The sequence below is a fragment of the Belonocnema kinseyi genome, chromosome 1, assembly GCF_010883055.1.
Source record: "Belonocnema kinseyi isolate 2016_QV_RU_SX_M_011 chromosome 1, B_treatae_v1, whole genome shotgun sequence".
In the NCBI taxonomy this organism is placed as follows: Eukaryota; Metazoa; Arthropoda; class Insecta; order Hymenoptera; family Cynipidae; genus Belonocnema; species Belonocnema kinseyi.
This window is the reverse complement of record NC_046657.1, coordinates 176,467,224-176,489,339: the sequence shown is the minus strand read 5'-3', so window position 1 is coordinate 176,489,339 and position 22,116 is coordinate 176,467,224. Positions and strand designations below refer to the sequence as shown.

Genomic DNA, 22,116 nt, shown 5'->3' with positions numbered 1-22,116 from the left:
ATTCCAAAAATATCATTTTCTGATCGCTAACTGCAAAATTGGCCATTTAGAAATAGTTCAAATTTTTTCTACTTTTCAATAAAGGACCCCTGAGGAAATCGGTGATCTGACCAAGCTCGCAGGTGCTGCCCTGAAAGTAGGTCGTAGGGCAGCCAGGGTAGGCGACCCTGCCCAGGGCAAAAGCGTGTCGACCACTGCTCTAGAAGTCATATGAAGATTATATATACGCTGTCATTAACAAAATAAATTCAGAGATAATGTGTTCGTTTACTGGAGAAAGATCTACGAAGAGATTTTCTTTTATGTGGAGTAGCAGTATCTCTCTTGAGACCAGCAATAGTCCGCCATCATAGTTATATCCCAATAAGCTTGGTATCTTCTTTCGACATCCTTGAGGTCTTGGTGAAATCTCTCACCATGTTCTTCGTTGATAGTCGATAGTCCTGCGTCTCGAACCAAGTCACTCAGACCATCTTGAGTAAATGCATTAGAATGATAGGACGTATTTCCCACAAACAACACAATAGTTGTCAACACTCTACAGAGGCTAAGTTACCCACCAATGTAAAGCTGCGGTCGCATGATGACGGCGATTGCGGGCCCGTTTGCTCACCCTGGCCATTCGCCGATACTGGGGTTTCGAATTCCTGCATCGTGCTGCTACTTTTTATTGTGCATGCCATTACAGATTCACGCCTTCACCTAGAAATTTCACAGAAAAAACTGAAGGTAAATCTTATTGCAGATAAATTTGTAGGGAGTAAACTGTCTTTTCTTCGCACAAAATTCGTCATGACCGTATGACCGTCTTGAAAGTTTCGAGCCACAAGCTGCAGTGAAGTAGCTGACGGGTAATAAAACAGACGGATGTGCCGAATTGTAAGAGCTGTTAAAATTACTTACAGGTGTGGGTAAAACTGAAAAAATACCTAGGTATCAGGGTCATAAATTACTGCATGCGCGATTGCAGGAGAATTGCGCCAGAATTGCAGCAGTTTCTGCATTGGATGTGAATCTAAGTGCGAATGTAATTTCTTTTGTATCCAACTGCCATGAGGAGATACTTTTTCGGGAATTTAGAATGTTTGATTTCGCCTTCATATTCTAAAGAATGTTTTTGATCTTCATTTGACCTCTAGAGGTCTCGGGGACCCATAGGTAAAAATATATCCGAACCTAGAATTTCCCGCTCTTTCAGAATCTGACGTCCAAAATATGATTTCTCTTGAATTAACAAAGTTGACCTTCAAATGACCTTAATGCAGACGTATAGGGGTCATAGGGGCTACGGATTCGTGATCAGCACACCCGAAAACGTATTTTGTAATGATCATTACCTGGATATGAGCAAACCATGACAAGCTATTAGGTTCAGAAGTTCTGAAGATTATTATTGACCTTTATGTGACCTCTAGAGGCTACTGGGACCCTTGGGTAAAAATACGAGGTGTGTTCAAAAAATAAGGTGGCTTTATGGTTTTCTCAAAAAATATTCATTTATTCCTCAATATTTATGTTGTCCCCTTCAAAGTAATCCCCCTCAGATATAATACACTTGTGCCAACGCTTTTATAATCATCGAAGCACTTCTGATAATCATTTTGTGGTATAGCCTTAAGTTCTTTCAGCGATGCAGCCTTTATCTCCTCAATTGTTGAAAATCGATGTCCTTTCATGGGTCTCTTCAGTTTTGGGAAAAGAAAAAAGTCACTGGGGGCCAAATCCGGTGAATATCATTATTGACTTCATTCAACATATCCTGAGCGATGGTCATGCGATGGATCTTTTGATCGAAATTAAGCAGTTTTGGAACAAATTTCGCTGACACACGTCTCATGCCCAAAACGTCCGAAAAGATAGCATGGCATGAGCCAACCGTTATGCCAACATCTTCAGCAACTTCTCTGATGGCAATTCGGCGATTTTTCAACACCATTTCTTCCACTGCTTGAACGTTTTCATCTGTTGCTGACGTGCTGGGACGTCCAGGGCGAGGTTCGTCTTCGACATCTTCTTGGCCTTCTTGGAACAACTTGTACCACTTGTACACATTTTTCTTACTTAGAGTAGATTCGCCGTATTCAACTGTCAACATTTCAAGAGTTTTAGAGCACTGGATTCCATTTTTCACACAAAATTTAATGCAAACTCTTTGCTCCATTTTTTTCGAAAGAAGAAAATCGCCGAGCACACCAAACCCTTCTAACCTTTTACGCCTCTGCCAGAAAAACAACACGAGCTATATAGTCAAAACTGTGAACATATGATCATGACGAGTGTACCAACACAACAAAACAAAAAGTTTAAAACTTGAATGTATGTAGCCCGCGAAAATTGAAAAGTCACCTTACTTTTTGAACACACCTCGTATATCCAAACGTAAAATTTCTCGAACTTTTAGAATCTGAGCTCAATAAGATGACATCTCTCAAATCAAAGAAGTTGAAATATAAATGGCCTTGATCTTGACGTGTACAGTTCGCACTATAGGTCAAATTGCATTTTTATGGTTGAAAATCTAATCTAACGACAAAGAATAGAGATAACTCAACAAATATTTTTTTTAAAATAATGTTCATGTTACGTGGATTAAAGAAAAATATGAAAGAATGCCTACATTGCTTATTGTAGGGGTTAAAGTAAGGGGTGGAGTTGAGCATGTTTAAAAAATCGATGACCGTTTGCTTTTCTTTTTGCTAAATCTCAAAGGGAAATCATGTTACTGATAAAATTTTTTTAAACTTGTAATAAATGTAATGCAGATTAGGGAAAAAACTTATTATAATATCATCAACCTCCAAATTAGGGGTTGAAATAAGGGGTAAGTGGCTAAAAATGAGAAAATTCGCTGAAAAACATTGTAAAGGGTTTGCGTGGGTGGTAAAAACGATTTCAATAACCATTTCTTCAACATCCTCAACTGTATGGGTGGCTTCTCGCTATTATTCTCCTTTCTAGGGGGGGGGGGGGATGAACGGGGAGAATCTGAAAACGCGAAATGTCGCAGAATAGAATTGCAAATGGTTTTCATGGGTGTTGAATATGATTTCGACAACCATTTCTGCATTATTCTCTATTGTGTGAATGGTTCCTCGTTCCCTGCAATCTAGGGAATATTCGAAGAAGGCATTCTGGATACTTGATATTTTTCCGTGATATGACCTTTGCAGTTAAATATATGTTAACTAATTCAAATTATAAAATCGACTATCTAAGATATCCATGGGCTCGCATGAAACCCTTCCGCGCATAAAGTTTTGGAACATGGTCCTGATATTGTGCGGAAGTTTTGCATGCCTAATGCGTTTTATACGGAAGATGCTCTCGACAGAGTGCACAATATTCACAGAGAGATAGTTCAGGAACATTCCAGAAGGAGCAGTAGAGAAAAGCTATCCTGGACATTTTCAAAAGGACAGTATACTTCACTGACCCGATCATATCAATGGCTTATTTGGATAGAACACTAGAAATGCATAAGATACAATTAGAAAAAAATTGTCATCGATTTTTTAAACATGCTCAACTTCACCCCTTACTTCAACCTCTACAATAAGCAATGTAGGCATCCTTACATATTGTCTTTTAATCCACGTAACATGAACTTTATTAATTTCTTTAATTTATTGAGTTATCTCTACTCTTTCTCGTCATATTAGATTTTAAATCAGAAAAATTCAATTTGACCTATAGTTGATCGTAGGGGCTACGGATTCGTAGGCAGCACACCCGAAAACGTATTTTGTAAGGATCATTACCACGATATGAGCAAACCATGACATACTACTAGGTTCAGATGTTCTAAAAAATGTTTTGACCTTCATGTGACCTCTAATGATCATGGGGACCCATAGGTAAAAACATATCCGAACGTAAAATTTGCCGCTCGTTCGGAATCTAAGCTAAAAAAATAACATTTCTCAATTCAACGAAGTTGACCTTCAACTGACCTTGATCCTGACGTATAGGGGTCATAGGGACTACGGATTAGTGATAAGCGCACCCGAAAACGTATAGTTCTCTTGGTTTCGTCGGAGGACTTTTCGATTTCATTTTGTGGTACTGTGTAATTCACAATAGAACTCCTACGATGCATTAAAAACTATATTTATAAACTATATAACTATATATAAACTAAATTTACGTATTATGATTTTTTTTACAGTTTTGACTTTTTAATAAATATTCCATTTCACAATGATAACAGAGAAGCAGCTATATCATCAATAAAAATAATTATTAACATTTGGATACTTCCGTAAAATGTTATCGACCAAATGTATAATAAATATATAATAGTGATTTGTAATCGGTCACCTTTTTTGACATATTACTAACTATATTAGTTGTAAATAGAAATTTATTTTACGTGAAGAAATAAACAATATTTCATTTTTGTTTATAACATAATGGTGATTTTTATACGTCGATCATGTTAAATGTTACAAACAGTAAATTATAAACAATATATTATTCAAAGGAGTTTAGTGGTTCAAATGATAAATTTCAGAAAATACGGTATTTATTAGTTTATTGTCAAATAGTTATCCAATTGCAAATGTCGGATTTATATGCAAAAGTAGTGAATTTCATCATTTTTGTAATTAATCAATAATTTAAAACACGTCCAAAATATCAAAAGTCCATTGTCTTATGCATCGAATTTCATAAAAATATTTTCATCACTTAAAAAACAAGAAAAATTTTAACATTATTCCTTGCATTTTTTAAAATCTGAGACAACGACTATCAAAGTAGACTTGGCTGATTCTGAATAGGGTTTTGTAGCAGGATTGAGTAGTATTCTTGAGGCGAAGTTTACGTAAGTTACAAAGGTCGATGCAGGCAGAGGATACTTGTAATAGAGGTGCCAGATAGTATTACAGGCGCCCTGTAAAATTCCGTGCAGAAATTGATACCTAAAATTTGACTTCGAATTTTAGTAATGTTAACATGTAGAATAAAAGCCTTTTCGTTAGAATCAGTCGTCAAATTCCTAGAACCCAATATTCGGCCAGTTTTGAGAAAAACTGTTTTAAAGAAAATTGAGGCTAGCTTATGGACTTGAAAACGCTGTCTTCCAAGTGGCCGAGTAGCTCAGCCGCAGTGCACACGGTTTGAGCGCAACTATATCATGAACATTTGATATGCTTTTGTCCAATAGAAAAACTTAGGTTTTCAGAGCTTTTTCACATAAAAAGGTCATTTTTATACATTTAAAAAATTTAATTGTTTAAATAAAATTGATGAAGAAAATATAGAATAAGAATATATTATTTTCGAGTCAGGAAATAAAGAACTAACATCTAAACTAACGGTATATAAAAAATTAGAAGAGTACATAAACTAAAAATAGTAATATACTATTTTTCTTCGTCCCAGACTGAAAATACTATTAGCTGATTTATTATATGAAGTAAATAGATATTTGATGACCACCGACTTTTGCAAAACTGAGGGGAAGCCGAGGGTTTGCTGGTCGGGGGCGGGCATACAAAAATACAGACTGATCAAGTTATATTGATTATAATCTGTTGTCTACTAGAGCCTATTTGATGAAATTATTGCCTTATTTTGAGATTTTTCTGATTTTTAATTCACTTGAACTAGTGCAGAAATCTTTACTACAGGCGCAATCAGTCTTTACTAAATATTCTTAATTTGTATTCCTATCGGACTGTCGTCCTATCTGAACTGTTTTAAACTCAAACAAACAAAAACAACGTTTTGAAAATCTAGGGACGTAACACGTTCTTTCATAATTCTGCAATCAGGCAGCTAAGGCAAAAATTGAAGTTTACAACTAACTTTACACACTAAAGACTACACGAAAATGGCTTAAAACTAACTAGCGCCTGGAGGGCTACGCGAAATACCTTATGACTACTATGAAAACGGCATAAAGGAGCTTGAAACTAACTAGACATCAAGCTCACGGCACTCTGGTAGTACATGGAATGCCCACAAAACCAACCCGCATACTAGAGTCTCTTCAGGATGGCGTCTGCTAAAGCCTGGATGAGTAGGTGGTCTGCATCAAAGCTACTCTGTCTCCTGTTTACCATGTTTCGCAGGTCCCGCTTCCTCTTTACGCTGCCATCTTCTAGTTCCCACCACTCAATTCCAATCTTTACCTTTGACCTGGGGTAGAGAGAAGCCTCTGTGTCTTTGGATGGGACGGAATCTTTGATATAGCTTCTTTGGAGCTTTTGGGGTCTTCCTGTCTTACGAGCTCTCGTACGGGTCTGAATAAATGGTCCTAAGGTACCCGGCACAGGACGGGAACCAGTTCGTTTTGTCGAATGATTCGCGATTTATTCGGAACTGACCCGTCTGAATGTGGACTCGCGGTATCTGGGACATCTCGTGGGCGTCCTTCGAAGCTCTTAAACCGTCCCCAGGCGGAACTTTGAAATTATCTCTTTTATCTCCGAGCTGTGAAGAGGGGTTTTCGTTGATTAGGTTTGGATCAATCGACCAGTAATGTTTTAGATCTTTAATATGAGCTTTCTAGATTATTCCAGACTCATCCTAGACCTCATAAACTACCGGTGATATTTCTTTTATAACATTGAGCGATTTTAATGCTTCGCCTTCGTTCGGATGCTATATCCAAGTGATGTGCGACTAGATCTCTTAAGCCCGACAATCGCCGGCTATTTTTAATAGTAAAAGATATCGTAAAAATCTATTAGAGTATAAAAGTTGAAGGAGAATCACACAATTCAACCTAGCTTACTCGAAGGACGTGGTCCGACAAACCATACGACTAGCACAAAATTTCGTAAAATTTTAACATTTAACTTGATATATATTTGAAATATACACACGGGAATCTGCTTAACCTAATAAACTAAACCTAAATGGAAAACGTTTTAAACTCCATGTCATATTTTTCTCCAAAGGCTACTTCTTCAAAAACGCGGAGAACCTTTTTAATAACTCGTTCATAATTAACCCCGGATCACGTGGGTTAAGGACCTAGTGGGTGTGTGTTTTTCAGGGTGGACTCATGGTCCGTAAGTGCGTGGCTGGTGGTGAGAGCATTGTGGGGTGAGCTTGACTAGTGATGGTTAATTTTAAAGGTGTTGTGCGAGAGAAAAATTGCGTTTTAAATATTTTCGGCGAAACTGCAGGATCTGCGAAAGGGCAGGACGTATGTATGCTACCTGACGTAAGCTTCTAATTACCTAACATTAAGCTAAAATTACTAATGTCATTTTACATGTAGAGTCCTCCAAAAACAAAACAAAAACTGTTGAGAAAAGTAAACTGGAATTATCCTCTCTCATTCAGCATACTATAATTTTAGACTCATTCTTTAATTAATCAGGTTTTGAGTTCGTATTCGCCATTGAATGTGTTGAAGTTTCAACATTTTTAATCTGATTAGATAAATCTGGAGAGGATCCATAGTGAGTGGCAAGCCACCAAGTTGCAACGTCAACACTTCAAGTGGAAGTACGTACTTTTGCGTATATAGCGCATAATGCTGGCTCAGTTTCATAACCAGACATATTCTCTTCAAATCAGAAGTCAGATGGCGCTTTTTCGGGTTCAAAGACTGGCGGTTTCGATCGCACTAAATAATCCGATCAGTAAATCAGTCCCACCGGATTCAGTTGGCTTTAAGCATCAGAGCCCCACTGCTGCTCGCCGTGAGCTCACCATGAGCTCGCCATGGTGCTTATTCGCGCTTCGAGTGAACTTTTGGAACGTCATGACTTATTTACACAGGTAGGCTGTTAGGCAATAGCGCTTTAAACGCTACGCTCCTGTTTTATCATGCCTGGGTGAGCAACGCGCATCCCTCTGCAGCTACTCAAACCCATAATCGCGACCTGGCTTCAATTCTCGGAAGGGATATATCCGGGGGCGTTATGTACGAGTTTCACTGTAATTCTAAAAGTTGTAAAAAGGACATGTCTTCTAGTGCTTCCATTTCTTATTACTATAAAAATAGATTTTGAACGATTTTAAAATTATCAAATACAATTTACAAATCTTTGGAAGTTTCATTTAGTCATCGACAAGGTTGCTTTTGACGATAAGATAATTAAAAATCATCTTCCTTTGAAACTTTAAACGAGGCAGGGTTTTTTCTTTACGAGTGCTTAAAAAAAATGCGAATGAAAGTGAATTATTGAATGGACCTAAAACGTTCAAAAACTAAAGATGCTTGAACACAAAATGTGCAAAAAAGAACTAGAAACAAGGCATGAACGAACTTTGTCTTTCATATTTCAATGTACAGTAGGATCCCACTTATTGCCTACTCATTATACGAGTGAGAAGTCGCTGCCTCTTTACCACTTATAGCTGCAATTCGAACGGTTGAGGGAATAGGGGAGGTGGGAGCGTAGTCTACGCTTGTTATAATGAGCCATTTTTCATCGTTATGAGGGGGAAAACATTCTAAGGAGGCATGTTATAAGAAGGTCCTACTGTATCTTATCAAATTACGTATAAAACGTAAAAATCGCAATTTTGTGGCTCCTGGTTTAATTTAACCCTTCTGTAAACGTTTTTTCGGCACCTTCCGTCTGTAAATGTGGGTCTTTGACGTCCGCCAATTTTTCAACCTATTAATATAGTAACATAATTACGAAAAAATTCATGCGAATGTTGGTAACCTCAATTTTGACATATCAATTATAAAATGTTAGAAAAATAAATTTGTTCATATATTTTTCGTTAAAGAAATGGAGCAATTCGATAGGAATGCAATGATTTACTCAAAAAATGTAACATGAAGAAAAATTAATATGCTTAGGTTTCGACAGGTAAAAAAGGCAATAAGTCATATGTTAGGCATTAGTATTCATACATTTTATGATGAAAAAACATTTCTTCACATGGTTAAACAAAATTATTTTGACTCAAGTATGACTATTCTATTAGTATTCACACATTTTATTATAAAAAACAAGTTAAAAGCAAAAAAAAGTGTAACTGGCCTGCAAGTTTCGTATACGCCGTCTGTACAGGTGGATCTTTCATGTACCCTCCGGATTTTAACTGTTTAACGCAACTGTTCGGAAGGGACTTTCAAAAGAAAGTGTCTGAAAGTTAAAGATTCTTGTTTTTCGGGGAAATGCACATTTTATGTCCAAGTATCGCCGAATTTCGAAAAACGCTGTTATTCCTTTCAATTAAAATTTTGTTTATGTAAAATAGGTTTTTAATGGGTTTCGCATAAAAAGGTTGCGCGGCCTCACGCGAAACGGAACGGAATGCCCCGAGCTGACATGAAGCCCCGAGTAACAGCACAGCCGTTGCTCAGTCTCTTCGTTCGGTTCACCTTGAACCAAGTTTTCTTTTCGGTTACCGTATCGTGTTTCCCGCTTGCAAATCATTAGTTCTCTCTGTCATTGCTCTCGATCTGCCGTCAATGTTTTCGCCATCGCTCTCAACATATCACCGGATGATCTACGGAGAAGCATTTGTCACCATTCAATCAACAGCCCTTTTCAGAACCACCCTGCCGCACCCGCGGGCACTTTTCGGATTACCCGCCTTCTTTCTGTGTGTTCACGCTTTTTTCTCAGCTCGCTGGTCCCAATTTTCTTCCTTGGTAAGCGCATTGGAAATAAAAACATCTTAATACGTCAACTGGTTGCTGAGATATTATAACTGTTTTCAATTTGAACGCGTGAATTTAATTAAGACGCGAGCGCCAGGGCGTCGGCAGCGGTTCCTTCACTGTACCATCACAGCCTGCGTCAAGCCTCCTTCCATAATCAGACAACGTGATCATCAATAGAATAAGAATGAACTGCCTTCTAAATTTGATAAAAGATTGTACTGCTCTTATTCTATACTTAAGGCCTGCCCAAATAGGGGCAATCGACTCAAAGCGCTCATGTTTCAGTTCTATCACCACTTCCCTCTACTCAGCTCCAGAGGCTTGGTGTGGTCGTCGCTTTCGTGACGTTCAATATTTATAGGACAGTGGAGGTGGAAAAATCCCATCTGACAATTAAGTTGATTTCCTCTCTCTCCGGGCAGACTTGCTATGTATGCTTTGTATATTTAAAATTGCACTAGAAGTAACAATTTTGTAACAATCCCCCGGGCCACTTTTAAAATACAACCAATTTTTTTTAATTAGTAGAAAAACAACACTTATCGAATGGATTTTATCTCAATTCCGTGCATATATTACGTAGCGTGTTTTTCTGCTTATATCGTTTTGTCCTTGTTTACTTAACGGTAACTTCATTCTCATCTTTATTTAAACAATAGAAAACCGCGCACCGTAATGTATGTACGACTCCTGAGGTAAAAATTTACGGAGTTATTTTATTTGATTATGAGGGGAAAAAATGTTCGTTTTCCGCTACGTGTATTTTATAGGACCAATCCTGTAGAGGATAATCACCCACTTCATTTGATATCCTATCGGCCAACTGTATGGAGTTTTCATGGAAAATAGCTTATTTTATAATAACAAATGAGTTTTTGGGAAAAATAATCATTATTTTGAGCTAAAGATCTGCACACTTTTCAAGAGTGGCAAAAGGTATAGTTCTAAATGATTAGAACTTGTTGCTCGATTATTGAGATTGTAATTGCATATTTAAAAACAGGCAATTTTTGATGATTTTATTTTTTTCCCAAGTGAACATATGAACAAATCTTAACGAAAACCCCGTCATTTTGTAGATATTTGTGAAACGTACCATCTTAACTAAACATTTTTCTCTCAGACAAATAGGTTCATTGCCATAAACAAAAAACCTGTTTCTGCTACTTTTACCAATTTGTAATTTATGCGCGAAATGGCCCTTGTTTAGGTTGCCATGACTATAACAGGGACAGAGAAAGTAAAGAGGAAAGGGATTCAGACCAGAAAATGTTTTGTACGCCAAATGGGCAGGCAAAAAGGAGGGAAAAATATAGAAAGATGTTAAAAACGTAGAGATTGAGGACGGAGAGATTAGGCCCAATCGAGGAATCCATTAATAGAAGGCGATGCAGGACAGAGAGAGAGATAAGGTAGAAGTTGGATAAGAACGGAACGGGGACAAAGGTAAGGGTAAGAGCAAAGAAAAAAGACAGGATGAAAAGAAGATGAAATAAAAACAGAAATTAGGAAAGAAATGGCCAAGTTTAACAATATGTGAAAATGGGAAGAAGTTATGGAAAATTAGGAAAATATTGTGCAGACTTTAAAACGAATGCTGAAAAACAGGGAGATTTTAATGAAAAGTTGGAAAGTAAAACACTGAAGATGGAAATCTCAAACCGGGAGATTAGAGGTAGGGAGAGCGGGCATAAGGAAAAGGAAAGGCTGAGAAATATAGAAAGAAGAATAGAATGGAAAGATAGGGATGGAAGAAAAAGAAACATAGTGATTAATGGTCTCAGATTAGAAGGGAAGGAACTGAAGGAAGGTGTGGGAGAAGTGCTTAAAAGCATATATGTTAAGGAAGAGGTAGAGGATGTACGAAGTGTATGAAAAGAAGCGGGAAGAAGAGCTAAAATGGTACTGGTGAAACTAAAGAAATGGAAACATAAGAGAGATGTCATGACAAAGAAGAGGGCGGTATATGGAAGCTCGGGCAGAATAGAAGTCGATTTGACATGGGTAGAAAGAAATGTGAACTATAACTTGAGGAAAATAGTGGAAGAGAAAATAAATCAGGAAAAAAGAACATAGGGTAAGTATGCAGAAATACAGAAAGAAGGTATATGTTAGACTTGGCACGAAGAGAAGGCGGAGTGTGTAAAAAAAAAAGATGTTGAAAATATAGGAAAGAAAGGAACGGGATATAGGAAAATAAGAAATAGTGGGAAACAAAAAAGACGAGAAACGAAATAAGGAAAGAATGGAGGGTTTGTTACAGGAATATAGCCGGCTTTGAATGAAAGGATGGGGAGCTTATGAGAAATTAGGCACAATGTCATGTAGTATTATTGATGAAGACGTGGCTAGCTGAAAAGGTAATGGGAAAGAGTAAGGGGAAGGTTACCAAGAGGTCACAAATGACAGTTTTAAAATGCAAAGAGGAAGAATGAAAAATGCAGAGAAATTAGAGTAGTGGTGATGGAAGTTACGAATTTATAACAGGAAAGTATAAAAAGGGTAGAAAGAAGAAAAAGAAGGATTATTATAGTAGATGAGATAAAGATGAGAGGAGAGATGTGGTAGATAGGGAGGGATTAGAGGAGATCGAGGGGAAAAAATCTAGAGACAAGATACTGAATGGGAAGGGAAAGAAATGATTTGAGAGTTCGAAGGAGATGGCATAGTTTATCTTAAAGGAAAATATAGAGGGGAATGAAGAAAGAGATCATACATGCTCAGGCGGAGAAATGGGAGCGGTAATTGATTATGTAATAATGAACGATGAGGTAAGAGAGACGTTCAAGAAAATACAATGATAGCGACATTGCAGGGAGAAAAGAGAAATAGCAATATGGCTAAACTTAAAGTAAAAATAAAAAAAGCAGAAAGAGTGGTTTGGTCAGTGCAAGGGAAAGTTCAGTGTGAAGAAAAGGTAAGAAATATCAAAAGTATTAGAATGCACAATCATAAACAGAAGTTGATGAAAGAGAGAATAGAAGTGGATGGGATGAGGAATGTAAAGAGAAGAAGAAGGGATTGAGAAAGAAATTAAGGGGGACTTGCACCTTCTATGCCAATTTTCGAACCAATTTTCAGAAATTTATTATGGAAAAACTGAATATTTTAATACGGAACTTTTTCTATTTTATTGTAGATTTATTGAATTTTACACATGATTTTTTTCACATGTAAATGCTGACTTCTAAAGCCTGGAGAGAGAATGCACAGCGTCCCTGCAAAAGTGCACGGTCTAACGGTGTCCAGGATTGGATCCCCCCCTAGTTACCCAAAATTTGATTTTTCGCAAAATGGGGGATGTATATTTTTTTTAAGTTATTTTTTAAAATTTTTTCTGCCCTATCGAGACTTTGATATGCGTTTTCTCTGAATTAAAAAAAATTTATCGGAATACGTTGACTTGGTCTCCCGTATTCGTGCACGGCAGTTCGAATAATGCAACTGTAGGGGAGGGACGCAGGCTGCATCATATTTGACGAGCTATAACTCTCGAACTAGTGAAAATTGTGCCAAACCCTTTTAGAGGCTTATTTCTAAGACCCTTTAGTTTAGAAAAATGCAACAACATATAACAAAGGTCGATTTTATGAAACCCACAAGGTAAAAGTCCCCCTCAAGAGAATAGAGAAAAGACAATAGTAGTGCAGAAGAATATACGAGAAAAAGGAAGGAGTATGCGGAGTTTTTGGATCAAAACAAGAGGAGGGAAACAAATGGTTTGTAGAAGAGACGGAGAAGGCTACGACGGAAGAAGATCATCGGAAGATCGTACATAGAGAGAGAAAAAGAACGCAAAAGTAAACCAAAATATTCAGAATATAGGATGGAAACTATATTTTATGGATTTAAGTAGGGGCAGAGAGGAAAGTTAGCAAATGAGGACCTGGTATAGATGAGATTTCAAATGAATTCTGGAAATGTGTGGGGGGGGGGGGGGGGGCCAGAGTATTGGAAAGAAGCAGTAGTGGTACCTATAGTGAAGAAAGGCAAAGTTAAGTTTGTTAAAGATTATAAGTAAGTGAGTTTGATTTGCGTAATTTAATACAGAGCTTGTTAGCGAAGCAACGTAGATCTGGAGCTCTATCAACAAAGTAACTTCGCAGGTTTAGGTACAGACGCAGGTATGAAAAGTGATGTACGAGACTGACCTGACTTATTATGGTTAGGGTGAACAGCTGATTATAGTGACCATATATCCTGTCAAATTTTTGCCGAAATGTGTATACTGGTAGTGTGTGAAGATTTGTCTCACACGGTGTGAGAAAGTTTGTAGGCACCTGTTCGTAAAAGCCTCCTTTCGAACCCTCTGGATAGTGCGCGAAAAGAGAACTTTCCATGCAGATGTTGCAAAATATTATTATCTGCCTTTCTCCAAACAAAGTGAGATGTTAAGCAAGCCTCATCATTCTAAACAGTGTATTCGAGTATACTGGGATTGGTTTATATTACAGATCTTCGAACTTGTAAATCTCAAAGGGGATTAGAAGATCCTATAACTAAAATTAATTTTGTATAGGTATTCGGCTACGCTCCTGATAGAATCCGTAAATGTATTGTGTCAACAAATATAGCTGAAACATCTATTACAATAGACGGAATTAGATTTGTCGCGGATAGCGGAAAAGTTAAAGAAATGAGTTACGATCCTACATGTAAAATGCAGCGTCTCAGGGAATTTTGGATCAGTAAAGCAAGTGCAGAACAGAGAAAAGGCAGAGCGGGAAGAACTGGGCCAGGGATTTGCTACAGGTCAGCAAGCATTTATTTAGGTTAATTTAAAACTAGTGATGACGTCTTTTGATAAAATCAAATAATAATTATTATAGATTGTATTCAGAAGAAGAGTACACGGCTTTAGAAAAATATTCCACACCAGAGTTGCAACGAGTACCTCTCGATTCTCTCCTCTTGCAGATGATCAACATGGGATTGCCGGACCCGCGAAAGTTTCCTTTCGTAGAATCACCACCAGCGGAAAGTATAGAAAATTCGATTCTTTCATTAAAGGAACACGTGAGTATTGTAAACGTACTAAACAGTTTAAAGATTATCCATTTATTGAGTTCTTATCCTCTTTTCTTCATTATGAGATCGAAATACGTACTTTATAATTTATTTGAAAAATGATTATTTTCAGGGTGCTTTGACTGAAAATGAAAAATTGACGTGTATTGGAAAAACACTAGCTAGATTACCAGTTGATCTTAATATTGGAAAAATGTTAATTATGGGGTCAACTTTTCATCAAGTCGAACCAGTTTTATCTCTTGCTGCTGCTTTGAGTGTACAAAATCCATTCACAAACGCTGCATATCGGAATACTGAGTGTGAAGTAAGTATAATAACAATGCATAATTATTTAAACTGAAGTGTATACTCTGGAAAATATTGTTTAATGATACAAAAACTCAGAATCTCTCACGTAATTCTTTATTATTAAATACTGAAAGAAAAATAAAAAAAATGCTAGTTTTCTGGTTTTTAACCCTTATCGAGGCAGGGAATTAATTCAGAACATTTATCACTTGATTTTGGATACATATCATTAAAAAAATGTCTGTGTACAATTTCGGATGCAGATTTTGCAAAGGATCTGAAGGACATGGAAAGCTTCGGAAAGAAAGTTCTATCCAAAATTTCTAGCAGGGTAATACGCATTTTCCATATTTTTCTTTTACTCGTATAATCATTAGTATGAATTATTATGTGGCACAATTTTTATATCACCCTATTTCTCTTTACAAGAAAATATTTACCCTAATATCCATTTAATATCATTTCTGTTTTTACAAATCTTTATATGACATAATTTTCATTTGCATCAATGGAAAATTGTTATAATTTTTATCTATAATATTTTTTAGTGAACCGAACTTTCACTTACCCTGATTCTCATGAAACATAATTTTTGCCTTTTCTAATTTCAAAATAATTAGGTATTTTCACTTGAAACATCAGATAACTTCACTTCGTTTAAAGCTGTGTGTGGGGAGGGGGGCAATTGAGCAAATGTATAGGACAAAACTTCATTCCTGTAATATCTTCGTAATTAATCATAATTATTTTATTATTTCATCAAATAGTAAACAAAAATAAAAACTATTTTACAAATACACTTATACAGAAAACATTATTATTTTTTACGAAGATTTTAGAAAAAAAGGGCAAAAATGGTTCGAATCCCATGCACTTAGTTCCTTGTTTTCCCATCAACAGTCAACAAAGTGAAGTTAGCTGGTGATTAAAGTGAAAATACCTAATATAAATTTCATTTTTGCGAATTACTATTAGGTATTAATTTAATCGTTTACCCCAATTGTTATTCGCTCAAATTTCTATTTGTCATAATGACCATTTGCTCAAATTCCACATGGCCAAATTTCCATTTCACTGAATTATCATTTGTCATAAGTTTTATTTTCCACTTATTTTTATTATTAAACATGCCATATGTAAAGAAAAAGCCAAACCATGGAACCCTAAATAACTATTGTTAAATAAACAATTTCAACCTAAAATATATATATTTAAAAGTCCGTCTTTACTTCTGTACCAAAATAAGTGAATTTCCTCTCTTATTGCTGGTACATAATATTGCGTGCATAATAAAATTAAAATTTTAAAATATGGTATTATTTAATTTATATTAATAATTAATCATTTTTATAATTTATCGATGCAGTTCTGCATAAATTTTTTGCGAATGTTTGAAAATAAGTGTTTAGGGACATGTTACCGGCCAAATATATTAGCGGCATTTTAAGTTTTCATCTCTAAAGAAAGGCAATTTTTAATTTTGAAACTACCTGCAATATACTTCGATATGCGTATTTTAGTTTACAATTATATATTGGGTATAATTTAAGTTCCTAAAAGGTAAATCAACTCAGAATATGAAGAAATTTGGCATTACGCAATCATTTATAATACGGTTTCTGTACTTGCAGAGGTCTGTTATTTGAATTTGGCGCTTAGTCTTATTTGGTACTCCAGGAAGTGGTTCATAGCGCTATCTTCATCTGACTCATCGAATCAGAATAATTACATCTAGATGGAAAACCACGATCTCAAATCTGAACAAAACTCCAGTAGGACAAATGGAATTTCTGTGACAGTGAGATTAAGGCGTTTGAAAGATCAGATTCATCGATATTAGGTTGAATGAAAATTAAGGAAAATAAAACTTATGAAAAATAATAATTCGGTGAAATAGAAACGATGCCACTTGGAAGTTTGAACAACTGGTAATTATGATAAATAGAAAATGGGGTAAATAAAAATTAGGGTATATGATCATTCGGAACAACAAAAATCAGGACAAATGAAAATGATAGCAAATAGTAATTCAAAAAAATGAAACTTACATTATATTCAAATTAGAAAAAGTGAGAATTATGTTACTTGAAAATTATGATAAATGACAGTTTCACTAAAAATTATTGTAGATAAAAATTATGACAATTGTCCATTCGTGCAAATAAAAATGAGGTTATGTAGTTATTCGCAAAAATGAAAATTATTTTAAGTACAAATTTGAGAAACCCGAAATTAGATTAAGTGGAAATTAGGATAAATAAATGTTCTGGTAAAGAGAAAATAGGTAATCTATAACAATTATGCCACATAATAATTTGGACTAATCACAATTCTGGTTGGTGACAAATCGTAGCAATAAAATGTAGGTAAAATGACAATTCGTATAAATGAAAAATATGGAAAATTGGTATCAGTTGAAATAATTTTCGATTAAATGAAACGTTTGTCAGTGAAATTATGGGGGGTATTCATGCGTCTCCGCCGAGAGCCACTTCTATTTTTTATTTAATTAAAAAAATTAGAAGAATATTTTTTACCAAATAACACCTAATGTGGAGTGAGACAACAGTAAATCAACATTTTTGTATTTTTGGAACGCCCTTTTTAATAATTTTGTAAAATCGAAAAGTTTTCTTAACAACTAAATTTTTTTATTTATCTTGTAGAGAGAATAAGAATCAAATCATATATGTGTTAGTTTCTGTGTGGAAAGAAAGAAAAGGTTTAATTTGTAGGAAGATATTCCATTTTTTATTATTTTATTCAAAATGTGAAAAAATAGAATTTCAAGAGTTAACTTCAGTCATATTTTCATTTCTTTTCGTACCTAGTAGAGAATTGATAATCTTTAGTGATTTTAAAAACGGTTAATATCAGTTTTCCTTCCATCTGGCCAAATGTTTAGGCAAATGCGAGTACTTCGAATAAACTTGTATGTAGCCGCACTGTAATTTAATTGTACTAAAATTCATACGGTGATTTTAAGCCCACCGTAGTCAAAGAAAAATTTTCAAATACACATACAGAGTGGAGTTGAGTTCTCTGGCAGTATATTTATTTATGATAAAGGACTTAAATAATGCTTTAACAACGAGGATGACCCATCTATTATAACTGCGTTTCAGCGGAAGTTTGAACATAAAAAATCATATTACAATAGGTAATAATAATACTGGTTATATGTTTGACTGAGTGATTAATTACAGTAAAAAATATGAAAAATATATTGTAAGAGAAAATACAGAAAACCTTGATGAAGCAAAATATTCAATTGAAGAGATTATTGAATTACTGGGAGAAATTAAGGAAAAGGAAAAAAACCTGAAATTAATGATAAAGATAATTTTTACCATTATAAAGTCTTTATTCCTGTGTAATCCTTATTAAATATAGAGTACATACATTCTCTTATCAAAATAAATTAGTTTGAAATTTTTAAATGGTTCAAAATAAAAAAATATTCGATTTCTGACTTTGTTTATGGAAATTATTTGAATAATAAATCATTATTGTAAATTTGCAAAGTATCGTAGGAAAAAGTGATTGGAATTACATTCTTTGTTGATTCCGTAAACAAATAGAGCCTATTTCTCGAAAGATTGACAAACTCTTAGTTTCGCTCATGAAAGTAGTTTAAATAAAAAATCTTTAAAATTTTGAAGCCATTCTTAGTTCACTCCGTAAACATATTGAGCTTATTATTTTAAAATCAGCGAAACTCTCAATTTGCTTATAAAACTTGTTTAAATAATGAATAATACTTGGAAATTTACAAAGTAAAACAAAAAAAAGTCGTTGGAAAGATGTTCTTAGTTCAGTCCGTAGAAAAAATGGTGTCTCTTGAAAAATAGCCAAGCTCTAAATATGTTCATAAACATTGTGTAAATAATTAATAATTGTGAATTTTAAAAGCACTATAGGAAAAAATGATCTTAAAGATATTCTAAGTTAATTCTGTAAAAGAATTGAGAAATTCTTAATTTTTTAATCCAAATTATTCAAATAATTAATAGTTCTTCTAAATTTATAAAGCAGCATAGATAAGAGTCATCGAGTAGAAATTCTCAGTAGACTCCGTAAACAAATTGACTCGTAGAAAGAAAACTAAACTCTCAATTTATAATAGAAATTGTTTTAATAATTAATAGTTTTTGTAAATTTACAAAGCAACATAGTAAAGAGTCAACGGATAGACATTGTTAGTGGACTCCGTAAACAAATTGATTCGTAGAAGGAAAACCAAACTCTATTTTTTAATCGAAAATGTTTAAATAATTAATATTCTTGTAAATCTGGAAAGCATCATAAAAAAATCATTGCAAAGATATTCTTAGTTAATTCTGTAAAAAAATGGAGAAACTCTTAATTTTTTAATCGAAATTATTTAAATAATTAATAGTTCTTGTAAATTTATAAAACAACATAGATAAGAGTCATCGGATATAAATTCTCAGTAGACTCCGTAAACAAATTGACTGGTAGAAACAAAACTAAACTTAATTTGTAATATAAACTGTTTTAATAATTAATAGTTTCTGTAAATTTACAAAGCAACATAGTAAAGAGTCAACGGATAGACATTCTTAGTGGACTCCGTAAACAAATTGACTCGTAGAAGGAAAACCAAACTCTATTTTTTAATCGAAAATGTTTCAATAATTAATATTCTTGTAAATCTGGAAATCATCATAAAAAAATCATTGCAAAGATATTCTTAGTTAATTCTGTAAAAAAATTGAGAAACTCTTAATTTTTTAATCGAAATTATTTAAATAATTAATAGTTCTTGTAAATTTATAAAGCAACATAGATAAGAGTCATCGGATATAAATTCTCAGTAGACTCCGTAAACAAATTGACTGGTAGAAACAAAACTAAACTTAATTTGTATTATATACTGTTTTAATAATCAATAGTTTCTGGAAATTTACAAAGCAACATAGAAAAGAGTCAACAGATAGATTCTTAGTGGACTCCACAAACAAATTGACTCGTGGAAAAAAGGTCAGTCTGCATTTTTGAATTGAAAGGGTTTAAATAATTAAAAGTTCTTGTAAATTTACAAAGCATCATAGAAAAGTGTCATCGGATAGACTTTTTATTGGACTAAATAAACAAATTGTACCGATTTGTTGGAAAATTCCCAAACTCTGAATATATTTATACAATTTGTGGAGATAATTAATAATTATAGTAAATTGAGCCTATTATTTAAAAAGTAGCCATTTATGCAAATTGTTTCAATAACTACAATGTTTGAAGATTAAATAAATGTTAAAAAAGAGACCCAGTCGATTTCGGCACGATCGCTGTAACTTAATCGCTAGGAATGTTTATATCGATAATGTAAACAGATGCTTCGATCTTCCCTTGATGCAGAGAGCTGGTGTTTTCTATCACACTACGGGACTATGACGCAAAAACGATCATACTTTATGAAACTTGAACCAACTTTCAAATACAGGACATTCTATAACAGCATTTCGCAATTAACATCAACATTTTAAAAAGAATTTTGACGAAGGGAATCAAATATTAACACTTATGATAATGAAATTCAACTCTACGAACATTACAACTTTGGCTTTAATTTAGAGATTTGTCCTCTACTTGAAAAGCAATTCATCAAGTATGGAAGACAACCTTTTTGTGGCATGAAAATGGTTATACTAACGATGGTTTTCTTTCAGAATATCAGAAAAAATTTGGAGTCTGGGCATGGCGACCCAATAACATTATTAAATTCATATAGAGCTTGGTTGGAAGTAAAGCAAGAAAGCAGTCGTGAACAGAGGTATGGCGGTAGTAAAAGTAAAACGTGGTGCAAAAGACGAGGCATCGAAGAACAGAGATTTTACGAAATTACAAAGTTGAGAGCCCAATTCAAGGAATTACTTCAGGTTTAAAATTAATATATTTTAAGTCTTTAAGGGTAAAAATAATAAATGGTCACTAAAGTAATTTTTTCTTTTGTATTATAGGATTGCAACTTATTGAAAAACCGATCCGAAAGAAACGCTTATCTGTCAAGTGCAGAACGGGCTTTAAGACACGGTGAATTGAAACTTTTAAAAAATCTTAAACGAACATACAAGCAAAATGAACCTCGGAAACGAAAGAAACTCAAAGTTCATTCGTTAGGTTTTGAAATGGAAGATGACAGTCTCGATACTGGTGAGATTGATATAAAAGACGTAGAATTTCGTATGAAACATGATGCGTCACAGGTGAAAAAGCTAGTAACGGCTACAACGGCCTGTAGTTACAAAGATCTTACTATGTTAAAATTAATTTTGTGCAGCGGTTTGTATCCTCAGTTCGCTTGTGCTGATGAATACAATTATTGTAAGGTACAGAAACGAATTTATTTAATTAAAGACCACAGTAGATAATAATTTTTTTTAACAACTAAGTATATTAAATACTGTTGCAGTCAGTGAGCGAACAACTGTTTCACACAAAAGTAAAACCATATATCGGTCTTCATCCAATGAGCTTCTTCGGAAATCATCCTCAAATTTTACAACTTGAGGAAGCGGATATCGTATCGATTCCGGGTTATAAAAGCAAATTGCCTGTCAGTTCCAAGCATCAGTTACTCACATACTTGTAAGATGACACAACATGCATCTATTATCATTTGTAGTTTTAAGAAGTTGTTGCGATCTAATAACGATTGCCTCTATTTAAAAAGGAAAGTAAATCATCATGTCTACCAATAAAACCGTAAACCACCATCTGCGTTAATAAAATGGCAGTTTAAGATTAGGGTCAATATTTACAATATTCGCTAATGTGCCCAAAAGGAACGTAACAATATATGTTATGTACCGTTGTGGCGTTATTCTTGAAGGTAGTAGCGAATAGCGTAAATATTAATTCTAATCGCGAGTTGCATTTTTATTTGCTGGGTTGTGTGTTTGCATCTTTATTGGTAGCTGTAATAATTTACTGCTTTTTAAATAGCATTCGAATAAGTTTTGATAAACTTACAAAATTTGCTACCACAGTGAAGGCATAACAAGCATACTTTATTTTTCTAACATAATAAAATCCATGGATCTGGTTACAGCTGTCTTTTGGAAACTACGAAGCCATATCTTGTAAATACGCTGAGAATGCCAGCAGCTCAAACATTGTTACTCTTTGCGCAGGAGATTGATTGTAATGCATCTTTTTCTATGTGAGTGAAATGATTTTCAATAGCAAAT

At 34.5% G+C, this 22,116-nt stretch overlaps 1 protein-coding gene across 1 annotated transcript in view; it reads left to right on the top strand.

Annotated features, from left to right (window-relative positions):
• LOC117181428 (probable ATP-dependent RNA helicase DHX34) overlaps positions 1-22,116 on the top strand; it is an 88,632-nt gene that overhangs the window by 44,678 nt on the left and 21,838 nt on the right. The window contains exons 7-13 of the mRNA XM_033374071.1: positions 14,106-14,338; positions 14,416-14,602; positions 14,727-14,921; positions 20,596-20,805; positions 20,887-21,255; positions 21,339-21,514; positions 21,978-22,088. Of these exons, the coding sequence (XP_033229962.1) occupies positions 14,106-14,338; positions 14,416-14,602; positions 14,727-14,921; positions 20,596-20,805; positions 20,887-21,255; positions 21,339-21,514; positions 21,978-22,088 (1,481 nt within the window). The remainder of the gene's footprint in view (positions 1-14,105; positions 14,339-14,415; positions 14,603-14,726; positions 14,922-20,595; positions 20,806-20,886; positions 21,256-21,338; positions 21,515-21,977; positions 22,089-22,116) is intronic.